The sequence below is a fragment of the Danio rerio genome, chromosome 20 (assembly GCF_052040795.2).
Source record: "Danio rerio strain M-AB ecotype USA chromosome 20, GRCz13ab, whole genome shotgun sequence".
Taxonomy (NCBI): Eukaryota; Metazoa; Chordata; class Actinopteri; order Cypriniformes; family Danionidae; genus Danio; species Danio rerio.
The window spans coordinates 37,346,926-37,359,429 of record NC_141040.1 but is presented as its reverse complement, the minus strand read 5'-3'; the positions used below and the strand labels follow the sequence as shown (position 1 = coordinate 37,359,429).

Below are 12,504 nucleotides of genomic sequence, written 5' to 3'. Positions count from 1 at the left end.
GTGCCAACATCTGAACAAGAGACTATAATATAATAAAATAAATGAATTAATGAATATATACATCTAAGATTTCTATTGGTAATTGAACATGAGTTGCATCTTAAATTGTATGGGCAAGCCATAAACTAAACTTGGCAGAGAGAAGATAATAGCTCTGTCTTTAAAGGTTTATCCTTTACTTACAAATTTTTGTATTTTTTCTTCCTCTAGAAAACAAGTGTTTGTAGTTCTGCACATCGGTGGGATTTAAACTATAATAAAGAATGAAACTCTTCAACACAAAATATGTTATTCAGATCAAAACCTGTGACAAACAAGTGTTGACAAAAAGCAAGTGTTCTATTACACCTATATTTAAACTTGTCTATCCAAATTGAAATTGAATTGTAAAAAGAGTAAGTAAGATATATAGTGCATCGTACAGTGGCCAGCTCTTTCCATTTACACATAGCTGTTATTGTCTCAGCTCGGGATTTTGTTTTTGTTTTTTCCATAACCAAGCAGGATAAGCCATTGGCCAGATGGCACAGTGGGGTCTCCCATGGTTACCTCATCCTGGGGACCAAACACTGTAGACACGCACACATATAACACAGACTGTTACGTAACCAATCAGTCTAGACGGTCCAGTTTATAATCGCAGGTCTCTCTCTCTCTAGCTGTGTGTACTCCACCAGAGCTTGTTTCTCCTGTACTGCAGTGGCAGAATTCTTATTGTGTTTGTTTATTCTGGACTGGAGAAAATCACTCATTGTGACACACTGGTGGGCGGGCCTCAGTCAGCTTTTAGGCCATGTGACTGAAGTTAGTAAACACAAACCCGCTGCTCGGTCCAGCAGGATATTAGACGCACAGGTCACGATGCCCTTCTCACAAAAGGCGCCCCCCCCTTTCCTTCGCAAGTACACATACACACGCATGCACAAACAGAATAAAACACACTCGCACTTGAAGTCTGCCACGCTGCAGCTGCTCTAGTTTCCATGGTAACGTGCTGAACAATGAGGTAAGAAGCTGTGGGGGCCAGTCTGAGTGTGCGCTGCGCACGCTTTCATATCCACTGTGTGTGCCAGCGTTTGTTTTTGTGTATGAGTGCCTGAAAGTGCATGTGGATGTGCCCTGCCGATTTCTAAATCAACTGAAAGAGAGAGGGAGAGAGAGTGAATAACGAGGGAGATACTCGTTCTCCTTTGTCGGAGAGGGCTTGGTCAACCAGATCTCTCTTTAGTGGGAGGCAGATGGAGGGAGAAAGGCTTGACAAGTGAAAAACAGCAAAGGTTGAAAAGACGAGGGAAAAAAGTCTGAAGCATTGCTGAGAATACTAAGTTTGTCAGTTCAGGTTTATAAATTAGATTCAAATGTGTGGATTTCAGGTAAATAATCTGATGGATTCAGCTACACGTTGATTCTTATTTTTTATGACACTATATCTGATCATTTAAACTTAGAAGAAAACACAAGTTTGCCATTTGCTTTAAATGAGTGACATGGGTATTTTTATTTGACAACATGATTTAACTGTGGGGTTTTGCTTTCACAGTCATAACTCGCATCCCCTTGAAAGCCATAACTTAGCGAGTCGTTCAGGGCTGCTTGAAATGTGGACGTTGCCGCCCACAGTGGGGTTTCAAGCATGCATGAAAGGTAGTTTAGTGTATTGTTTCTCAATTTCTGACAGGACTCAAACCACACTAGTTGTGAAACAGAAGCACTCATCCTTTGACAACAAGCTCTTTTGTTTTCAAATTTTCTATTTATTTTTCAAAATGAGGTATTTCAAAGTGCTGTGAGTCGCAGCACTAAAATGTACATTATAGAAAAGGAGAAAAAAAAACACTTTTTTCCCATTGACCCAGTTCTATGAACCCAATACTTACAAATATGTAAACAAAGAACAAAGAATAGAAGCCTTATAAATGGAGATAGAAAGAATTTTCTGTACAAAAGAAGGTAGAAAAAAGGATAAAAAGAAGATAAAGTGATATCTACTCAGAACTCATTTTCATACGAAAATATAAGTATCAAATTTAGTATGTATCAGAAGCACACTAAAGCATAAATGTAGGAATTAGTAAAGCATGTCAAAACAGAGAGATTATAAGACAAAGGAATCCAAAAACAAAACAATGTGTCCTTATTTTACAAAAATCCTCTAAAATCGAGGCCTTACAGTACTTGTTAAAGGTATATAAACTTCCAGTCTAGTTATTGGCAGCTTTTGACATCTTTATAAAAACCAAAAGACAATAATTGTATACAAAAACAAGGCAGACTTGAGTGTACGTTCTCTTAAAATCTAAATCTATTTACAAAAGTGTCTGACATCAAGGTGCGCAGAGGTACATCCATGAGATTCAGCACCAGTGAGGTGTGAGATTATAGCCATTCGAAGTGTCTCGTGTCATTTGTTTAGTGTCTATTTTGCAGGAAGAGCGTGAACAAAGTTCGTCGACCCAATCGCGTATTGAAGACTAGCTGTGTTCATTGAGGGGAAGTTGCTTTTACAGGTAAGCACCTTCCCTCATCGTTGTTGCGTGATTGGGGTGACAAAGTAAACCTGAAACATTCTTGACGTCAAAAAATGTGCAAAAAAGTGTCAGCAGTGAGTGTCCCTAGAATCTTTTTTCGGCTGTTAGCCGTAGCCATTCGCCATTCGTCATTTGATGTCGACAATTAGCTGTGAGCCATTCAGCCAATGAGCGTAAAGGGTTAGCGAGTCCTGGCCTGCTCAAGTCTGCGGAGGAGCTGTTGTCGTTTGGCTTGCAATCTGTCTTTCTCCTGCTGGAGTCGGAACTCCTGAGCCTCCAGGGAGCTGACGTAATCAGTGGCCTTCTTTAGGATGACCACCTTTGCTGCCTTGTCGTTGTGTGCGAGCTCAGGCACCTGATCCCGCAGAGTGAGGAAGCTAGACCGCAGGTCATTGCGCCGCTGACGCTCCAAGATGTTGTGGTTGCGTCTGCGTTCGCTGTCCTCCGAGTCGGAGCATCTGGGGCTGCTGGAGTCGCTCTTCCTCAAGCGCTGACTTGGTACGCTGTTGGTAGGGGAGTTTGGAGAAGAGCTCTGGTTCCTGCCAGTGCGTAGAGTTATAGTGCTGCTGTCGATTCTGAGTTTCTTGCTTGGAGGAGCGCTGGGAACGTCTTGCTGTTCGGAGTAAGGGGATGGGGCTGCGTAGTTATGTTGCTGCTGGTGGATGGAGGCTGCTGCTGTCCTCTTTAAAATGAGTTCCTGCGGAGCTTTGCTCACCCCTGAGCCCAGTCGCCCTCCTGCCTGAGAGTTGGAGACAGCAGACAGTCCAGTGCTGGTTGTCCTGCTGGTGATGGAACGCCTCTTCTCCACCGTGACGACATCAATCTCTTCCTCTTCTTCATCTTCTTCCTCTTCTTCATCATCTTCCTCATCATCCTCATCTTCATCATCCTCATCATCATCATCTAGAAGAAGAAAAGAAGATTTAGTTTAGAAGGCTTGTGGTGCAACTACACCACTTGAGATGCACAGGTATGTACAAGCACGCCAAACGGAAGCATGCCTGTGTTTTTTTTTTTTTTTTGGGTGTGTGCTTAAGTTAATGTCTTTGTGTGGGAAGATGAGACAATTGCTCTGTGCAATCATCTGAACATGCTCTGTCAAACACAGAGGAGCTGGATTCTCCCCAGACCGGACCACCTCAGATCTGACTTTCTACTTCAACTCACACCCTCTATTTACAAAGTCTAATTAGGGGGTTTGCAAGTGCATGAGCGTTTCGTCATGTCATCTTTTCTGACAAAAGCAGTTCTACTGTCAAGTTGGACTTTTCGAACTGTCTTTTCAACCGGTGACACATTTCAAGTTAAGCTGAGATGGCAAGACGACCTCGGTGTGACGCCCGAGAGCTATGTTTATGAGATAATAGACGTGATTATCAGCTAAGCCACACATGAAGACTGTTTGGCATTTACTGGAGCCCACAGCCTCTCACTTCAAAAGCTCCCTACAGGAAACTGTCTGCCAGCATTAAGGAGAGACCAAACGGTGCACTTTAGTCTCCAGCAGAACACAGACAGTCAGCGCGTTCCCCTTTTCCACTGGTTTGCCGCGAAAAGGGATAACAGCACTGGCGGGAAAACTAGTGTTGTAATCGCGTGGTCCAATTATTCGCGGGCTTTGCCGAGTAACACTGATCTGATGGCGTCTTAAGCTGCTGCCCTGGAGGGGCGCCAAGCAGACAGCTGGAGGAAAGGCTCCGCTTGTTCAAAGCCGTCACCCTGTAAAGAGAGATGACCCATCGTCTCTTTTTTTCCCCTTCCTTGTCTTTTTTTTCTTGTGATTATCATTCACTGCACCTCTCTGGAAGATGCTTGGCTTGCCAAGCTCGGCCCACTGGGCAGGAAAGGAGGGGGTTTGCCTTTCTCCTAAGATGCACGCGCATGCCTCTTTTATCACATACTGGTGCCCAGTGCCAGCCCTTATTCTCTCACCCACGTGTGATTGTCGTTTGGGATTTGCATTTGAAACAAGACCTCATTTCGAAGGGAAGCGACTTATTGGGGGCTGAGAATTTAGGGGTTTGGCTTTTATGCAATCTGCCCTCGCTCACACACCGCCAAACATCTGAGCCCATGGTTTTAAACCACTAGATGCTGAAATTTATATTTGATAGAGTAAAAATAACAATCAAAACACCCTTGCGTGTCAAAATAAACCTAATCCCGTGATTTAATAAATCTCCAAATTAGATTCTGCTTCCATGCTTAAAGCCAGATTAATGGAGGACAGATAAGGACATGTTTTCTGATCTAATATGGCTCAATGATGCTGTTCTCTGCTTTAAATCTTCAACCAAGAGCCATTCAGTCAAATGTCTATAGGCATAATAGACAACATCAAATATTACCGCCATCTACTGGGTATGCAGACAAAGTATTACATAAACTCCCCATCACCGCCCACTACTACTACTGTGTGTGTGTGTGCGCGCGCGGGCGCGTGTGTGTGACCGACAGTCTGGAATGTCACACACTAATCCGATTCAGGGTCTGTCATATGATCTTCAACAATTACCCCAATGACCACTTACAAACTAGGCCAAACTATAAAATGCCAAACTGTTTAGCATCATCATCAACATCAGGCTATTAAAACAAGGGACTATGATAAGATATTAAATCTATTTGATTATTATAAACCAAGTTGTAAATACAGAATGAGAAAAGCGTTGCCATTTGTGAATGATTTTAATTGTCAGGAGATTCTTACCAGAGTCGCTCGGAGTCTCGCCTGCACTGACTTGAGGCAATTGTTGGCTCCTCAGTTGTGTCACACTTTGGCTGCTGCTGCTCCCGTTTCTTTTGTTGACTGGATAAGGGAAAACCACGGTAGGGTCCACACACTCCGGTATAGAGTGGCTCACTTCGGGCGCTTTGACTGTCGTGTCTTTACCGGCTTCAGTACAGGTTGGAGTAGGAACGACTTTGCCGAGTTTCTCATTCACAACCCGCTCCAGTTTCTCTCGCGCCGAGAAGCCGCTCCACATGCAGTCCTGAATGATGATGGAATTGTCCGTAGTATCCAAAACGGAGCCAAAGAGGTCCCCGTCCGACGCCCCCCAAATGTCGTCTCCCGGTAAAAGCAGAAGCTCGGAAGCCCAGTCCAACGGGTCGGTTAATCCAAAGCCCATCAGCGAGCAATCCCCAGCCACCGCGCCCAGCTCCCCCGGGTCCCCTGGAAGCGCTGCCCGGCTCGGGGACAGAGGAGGAGTGGGCAGCAGCTCGAATTTCTTCCAGATGTCCTCACCAGGCGGTGCGGCGTCTGGTCTGCAGAAGTAGAAGTCATCCTCGTCCGGGTAGAAACACGGCTGCAAGGAGTCAAACTCCAGATCTGAGCTCATGGTTTTAGCTGGCATTCTCCCTGTGAAAGACACAAACTGATGTGTTAGAATAAGCTTGCAAAATGAAAGCTTCCCTCCAGCAAAAAGGCAAGCACAGCATCTTTTGTTATTAATGACTCTCACTGTTTTTTTTACCTGCCGTCTCACAGTGTGGCACTGTTCTTTAACTTGATAAGATAAACTTTTAATTTTAATTACAGCATTAAAAAAGCTTTTAAAACATAACAACTTGCACAGATTTGCAATAATTATGATAATAATAATATATTTTATTAATAAAAACAAACAGCTGATTGCTATTGGTGACTATAACAATAATGCAAACATGCATTAAAATGCAATTGCCGTTTAGTTAAATAGCTAATCATTTTAGAATTATAAAGTATATTTTCTTCTAACAAAGACATTTGGAGATAACATGCAAAAATATACCCTACATATTAGCTACTTTGTTGTACGGTAGACTCAAAAGAAAAAAAAGACTAAGTCAGAGATGTCTTTGAAGTGTCCTTTACACTGTTTATTGTGATAGCGCTCATTAACTCACTTAAACTTTGGACCAGCACGAGACACAAACTCTTTCAAATGCAGGTCAGTCACAGACAGGTAAATAATCTTACGCGTGAATGAAACCAGCTATAGTTTAAGTGACTCTATAAGACCTGAGCGTCTTACCTCTTGTTTTTTTCCTGTTTTTCTTGTCCCTTCTTTATCGCAGTCACTGTGCCTCCCGTTTGGAGTCGCACATCTACCGCGGCGACTGAAGACTGTTCTGCGCCTCTGTGTTTCGGGCTGTGAAGTATTATTCTAGCTGCTCGCGTTTAGGAGATGTTGACCCCTCCCCCAGTGGGCGGGGCGCAAGTGAGGTATTTGCATCTGTGTGGCATTTGATGTGTGATTTTTGTTTTTGAAGGGGCATCAGATTGGGATGTCCAAGTTGTTTAATTTGCTGGTAATAAAGGAATATGTCACATACACATATTAAGTCATCCCCATGTTACAAAGCTCGCATAATAATAGGCCTAATATTATTATATATTTTTTTAAAGAAATGCAAAAAGAGATTGCGTAGAAAACAATAAAAGTAGGCTTTAAACAGTCCAATCACTATTTTTTTTCCCCAAAATATAAAACAAGAACTACAAGATGGTAATATTTTGGCATAATGGAGCTTATAAGGTATTGAGGAAGGCCTGGGTAATTTTTAATTGAATTTTAACTTAATGGTTGAAATATGTCAGTATGATGCTTTTACTTTTTTGTGTTGCTCATAATATAAAAGCTGTTAAGCACAGTAAAACACGACGAAGTGTGCTGTGAATGAATCAGAGCGAGTCAGCAGCATCTCTCCTCATTGTTCAGGTCAGTGAGGTAACGGCCGATCCGCATATCATCACCGACTCAACTCTGCCGCCACGTGGACACTGGACGATCACGCAATGCGCCAGTCTGTTTACATTCGGAAACGAGGTATGTTTTGTGTTGCTGCTCACTCAAAACGTCTTATCAGTAAGCTCTCCATATAAACACTTTACAGTAGATAGTGTTGATTTACTTCTAACGAGAGAGCTGTATGAAGGAGGAGATACTGTTACGCAGCATGCTCTTGTTTACTCAGTGTTTGAACCCATGGAGTTTTGACGCCACGCTCTGGTTTAGTGGACTGATTTCAGGCCTTTGGAAATTATACATGAGTCCAAACAATGCTCAAATAATATTAATATAATTAAATTACATAATAGTTTTTAAGCCATAGCACAATAGCTCAAAAATGGGTAAATATTGGATTATTATTGCACCTTTAAATCAAACGAAGTTGTCTCATTTTGGAATTTTGAAGCTGTTTTTAATATATATAAAATGTTTTTAATTTTTATTCATCTGATACATTAGTCATAATTACATTGGTTAATCTCATAAATATTAACAAAATGTGGTGACTTGATTGTCACATTTATTTTAAATACACACACAAACAGTTTTTAGCCAGCAAACAAATTCGGGTACAGTTCTGCATAACTAAGACACATGTTGAAAGTACATGATGTCACAAGATGCAACCATAAAAAGGGCAGAATACCTGGTTTTTCTTGTTATTTTTGCAGTGCTGCTCATTATAGTTCACCTAGTTCACTTAGTCACACTCACATACTGTGTATTGTAATTGTAGTGTGAGAGAAACTCTTACAATTGCAAGTCAAGCTGTTTAAAAAAAGCCTTCAAAATGTCCCAAGATTATTTGTAAAAATCTTTCTTTACTCAAATAAGATAATTTAAATTCTAACGCTTTTTAAGCTGTGTTTGAAATCAGCTTTGCAGCTGGAATGCCATCCGCTGCATTACACATATGCCAGAGTAGTTGGTGGTTCATTTAATTGTGTTGACCCCTGATAAATCAGGATAGTGAGTGAGTGAAACCAGCTTATAAACCAACTCCAAAGTCAAGCGGCCTTGACTCAAAATCTTATCTATTGAGACAAAACTCCCGTGATCACATCCCCATGTGACATCTAGCCCAGACCACCGCTATTATATAGACTTGAAGACTTGTGCATCACTTGCTTCTCTTATGAAAACAGATTGCTGTGGGAACTCTTGACAGAAATACACAGACCATAAGAGACGGTTTGGGATTTGAAGCGCTCCTCCAGAGCCCAATCTTTAGAGCTCAGCTCAGGAAGAGCTTCCTGTGTGAAAGTGAGGGGGAGTGGGAAACTGAATACTTTTGTCACAAAGTGAACGTCTGCTTCTGTCACTCAGCGTTCGATTTGTCTGCGGAAGACTATGTTTGCTTGAGTCAGATTTGCATACTTTTCTTGTTATAAATTTGCAAGTGAAAACATAAAGGTGATTCACGGAATTTCCTTCAAGCATTTCAATGGCTTTCAGCGCAAGTCGCTCGTGATAATGGCTTGATATTTGGCTGGTGTATTTGTTATTCCATTAAAAATCAAAACACTTAAAATTTCCAGTGTTACACGCTCACTCCAGATGCCAGAGAGAGAGAGAGAGAGAGAGATTGTATGTGTGTGTGTGTGTGTGTGTGTGTGTGTGTGTGTGTGTGTGTGTGTTCATGTTTTCCTGTCTTACTGAAGCAGTGGGTGGAGTAGAGTATGGATGGTTAAGCAATTGGGCCAGTTTGGATAAAACATTCATATTTAGAGAAAATACAAAAGCACAGCATAAAGCCTCAATGACAACACGCTGGGAGACAATGAGTGCACGTAGGCCAGGACATCAATAGTGCACACGATCGGAAGTCAGGCCCGGGCGCCTGGTATGTTGAAAAAAAACAAAATGTGCAGGTTTACTGCTTCAGAGGTGTCAGAGGTACATTTTTGTTAGTTCTGCATACTTTCATAAAGTTATTGCTCTTTAAATATACAGTTGAAATCAAAATTATTAGCCCCTCTGTTTATTTTTTCCCCCATTTTCTGTGTAACAGAGAGAATAACTCATTTCTGTAAACTGAATTCTTTTATCTTTACCATGATGACAGTACACAATATTTGTCTAGATATTTTTCAAAACTCTTCTATACAGCTTAAAGTGACGTTTAAAGGCTTAACTAGGTTAATTAGGTTAAGTTAGGGTAATCAGACAAATTATTTTATATCGATGGTTTTTTCTGCTGACAATTGAAAAAAAAATTGATTAAAGAGGCTTATAATTTTGACTTTAAAATGTTTATTAAAAAAATAAAAGCTGCTTTTATTCTAGCCGATATAAAACAAATAATACTTTCTTCAGAAGACAATATATTATCGGACATACTGTGAAAATTTCCTTGCTCTATTATATTGTGTGTGGTTCACCTTTGTGCAGATCATGTACTCTTTCCTCTCAGTAAGGTCGCACATGCTCAAAACTCCAGTAGACTTTTACCTCACTTCAGAGCCCCTCCTTTAATCACCAGAGCTGTCAATCACTGCAGATTCCACAGTGACATAATGCCCTAACAAATGACAGACAAATTCAACTTTGTTTCTGTTTGACCAGATTTAATTAGTAACCTCCAACCTTCCGCCCTCTTACCTCACACAGTAAAATCCTTTAAAAAGCATTTGCTAAAGACTTGAAAGTAACAGTGTGGGTGAAAATGAAATTTGTCATCATTTACTAAACCAGAAAAATATCTCAGCCATTCTTTACAAAATAATGCTGTCAAGCTTTATGAATACACACTATGCCTTTATATATCTCGAAAGGGAGAGATATCCTTTTCAGCTGAAGTATAGATTGGAGGAAATTATAATTTTTGTTAGAACTATCCATTAACTGCCTCCTCATACCTGAAAAATAGTATTACTATTAGTGTGATGAGGAGGTCAATATGTGCAGGATTTCAAGACTTTTTTTTTTACATCAGCGCTTCACTTAAAGGATATGCGGCTGATATCATCTTTCTGGCATTTTTTCTTCTCTCTGTCATCCTATATCTTTTCATCCTTTACCATTAGCAGTTGGCAGAGGTGTGTATGTGAGTCAGTTAGATGCAAGTTCGAGCAACAGCAGAAGGAATTTAGTAAGATAACATCCAAAATTCTTGAATTTGTCAGGAACCTTCGCATATCTATCTATCTATCTATCTATCTATCTATCTATCTATCTATCTATCTATCTATCTATCTATCTATCTATCTATCTATCTATCTATCTGTCTGTCTGTCTGTCTGTCTGTCTGTCTGTCTGTCTGTCTGTCTGTCTGTCTGTCTACCTACCTATCGTCTGTCTGTCTGTCTGTCTGTCTGTCTGTCTGTCTGTCTGTCTGTCTGTCTATCTATCTATCTATCTATCTATCTATCTATCTATCTATCTATCTATCTATCTATCTATCTATCTATCTATCTATCTATTTGATTTACCTCTGGTTGAAGTGCGCAGAGATAAAAGACAGAGCTAAAGAATACTGCAGCCCTTCTCAGCTTATAGGGAAATTCCACACAGCTGACTGAAATGGTAACCAGAATGTTCAGTTTACATCTGCATTATTCTTTACGGTTTTTACCACAGCATCAGCTGAACATTTCCATCTTTTGTCACCCTAAATTTCAAACAGTGAGAGTCCTTCCTTCCTTCCTTCCTTCCTTCCTTCCTTCACTCACTCCAATGGTTCCTTTCTTTCTTTTTTTTCTTTCTTTCTTTCTTTCTTTCTTTCTTTCTTTCTTTCTTTCTTTCTTTCTTTCTTTCTTTCTTTCTTTCTTTCTTTCTTTCTTTCTTTCTTTCTTTCTCACCGTTGCTCAACTCCTTCATGCCATTGTCCAAACATGAGTTAAAGGCATGTAACCCGACTGACCCCTGTGCACCAGGCTCTGTGCTGCTGTCTGTATTTCCACAGGTCAAACCACCATACATTCGACACTGCAGGTAGAGCTGACGAGTGTGCGATTGACCGTGTAAAAGCTCATTGGTTTGTTTGCACTATGCTCGGTATTTCGCACTGTATCACACAGTTTGCGAATGATTTATGACCGCTGAGGCCTGTTTGAACAGACGTTTTCATCCCAGATGAGACTTTGATGAACCCCCAGCTAGTTTATATGAGCCGAGCAGAAATATTTGTGGTGGAGGTGCGAGACCACCACTTCCACTTTCCACCTCGCTTGACTCTAAGACTAGCTTCAGTTTACCACTCTTAAGGGATATTCTAGATTACTTGTATTAAGTGGTTTGTTAAGATTAAATAGATTAATATTTGATTACAACCTAAAAGCAATTCTATTGTTAAGTACAACTTAAAATAACCCTAAAAATTATTTTTAAAATTACATAAAAATTTTAGCAGCTTATTACTCCCAAGTGTGTTTGTGGTCTTCCACTGAAATCCCTTCATAAGCTTAACTGGTACAGAACTCAGCTTCCCGTATCATCACCAAAACTCCTTCTTTTCACTGTCAACCCCATTTTACAAGATCTGTACTGGCTTTCAAGCCAACCCAGAGTCGAATATAAAATCCTCCTTCATACGTTCAAGGCCATCCATAACTTCGCCCCACCTCATTTGTCTGATCTTCTTCATATCACCACTCATTCCCGTCCCTTAGATCCTCCTCCTCCATCATTCACCTCTCTGTTGCCTTTGCCCGTCTCAGTACAATTGGGAGCAGAGTTTTGAGTCGCTCTGCGCCTAAACTCTGAAATTTTTTTTCCTCCTGACATCTGCAACATTGTCTCTCTCCCTCTGTTCAAGTCCAGACTTAAAACTCATCTGTTCAAAATAACTTACTCTTTAATACTACATTTTGTATTATGTCTTTGTATTTTATCATCTTCTCTTTTTATACTGTTAGTTTTTTTTTTTAATTCTTGTATTGTGTATATGTTGTACAATTTTAAATTATTGAATTATGTATGTTTTCAGTTAGGTCCATAAATATTTGGACATTGACACAATTCTAACATTTTTGGTTCTATACACCAACACAGTTGATTTGAAAAGGAACGAACAAGATGTGCTTTAACTGCAGACTGTCAGCTCTAATGTGAGGGTATTTACATCCAAATCGGGTGAACGCTGTAGGAATTATAACAGTATGCATATGTTCCTCCCACTTGTCAAGGTTCCAAAACTAATTGGACAGAATAATATTCATAAATCAAACTTTCACTTTTTAATAGTTAGTTACAAATCCTTT

The 12,504-nt window shown here is 40.4% G+C and overlaps 1 protein-coding gene and 1 long non-coding RNA gene across 4 annotated transcripts in view; one reads left to right on the top strand and one right to left on the bottom strand.

Moving 5' to 3' along the window:
• The first annotated feature begins 849 nt into the window (after positions 1-849).
• Positions 850-12,504, top strand: part of LOC141379355 (uncharacterized) — a 71,303-nt gene continuing 59,648 nt past the window's right edge. The window contains exons 1-2 of one of the 2 annotated variants that reach the window (XR_015518666.1): positions 850-1,006; positions 7,232-7,339. This is a non-coding gene — a long non-coding RNA (uncharacterized LOC141379355). Of the gene's footprint in view, positions 1,007-6,587; positions 6,736-7,231; positions 7,340-12,504 lie in introns of those variants that run through there. The other variant, XR_015518667.1, reaches the window with a different exon arrangement.
• mycn (MYCN proto-oncogene, bHLH transcription factor) lies at positions 1,474-6,665 on the bottom strand. Of its 2 annotated transcripts, none has more exon segments than NM_212614.2 (3): positions 1,474-3,431; positions 5,239-5,889; positions 6,545-6,665. In NM_212614.2, coding segments are annotated over 2 exon segments (1,368 nt in total). In that variant the 5' UTR covers positions 5,885-5,889; positions 6,545-6,665; the 3' UTR covers positions 1,474-2,709.

What these genes read in the sequence shown, in the direction of transcription:
- mycn (XM_087296315.1), bottom strand. Translation starts at nt 5,884, where the DNA reads ATGCCAGCTAAAACCATGAGCTCAGATCTGGAGTTTGACTCCTTGCAG. An exon ending in CGAGACTCCGAGCGACTCTG is followed by an intron (nt 3,432 to 5,238) that starts GTAAGAATCTCC and finishes TTCTTCTTCTAG; the next exon opens with ATGATGATGATGAGGATGAT.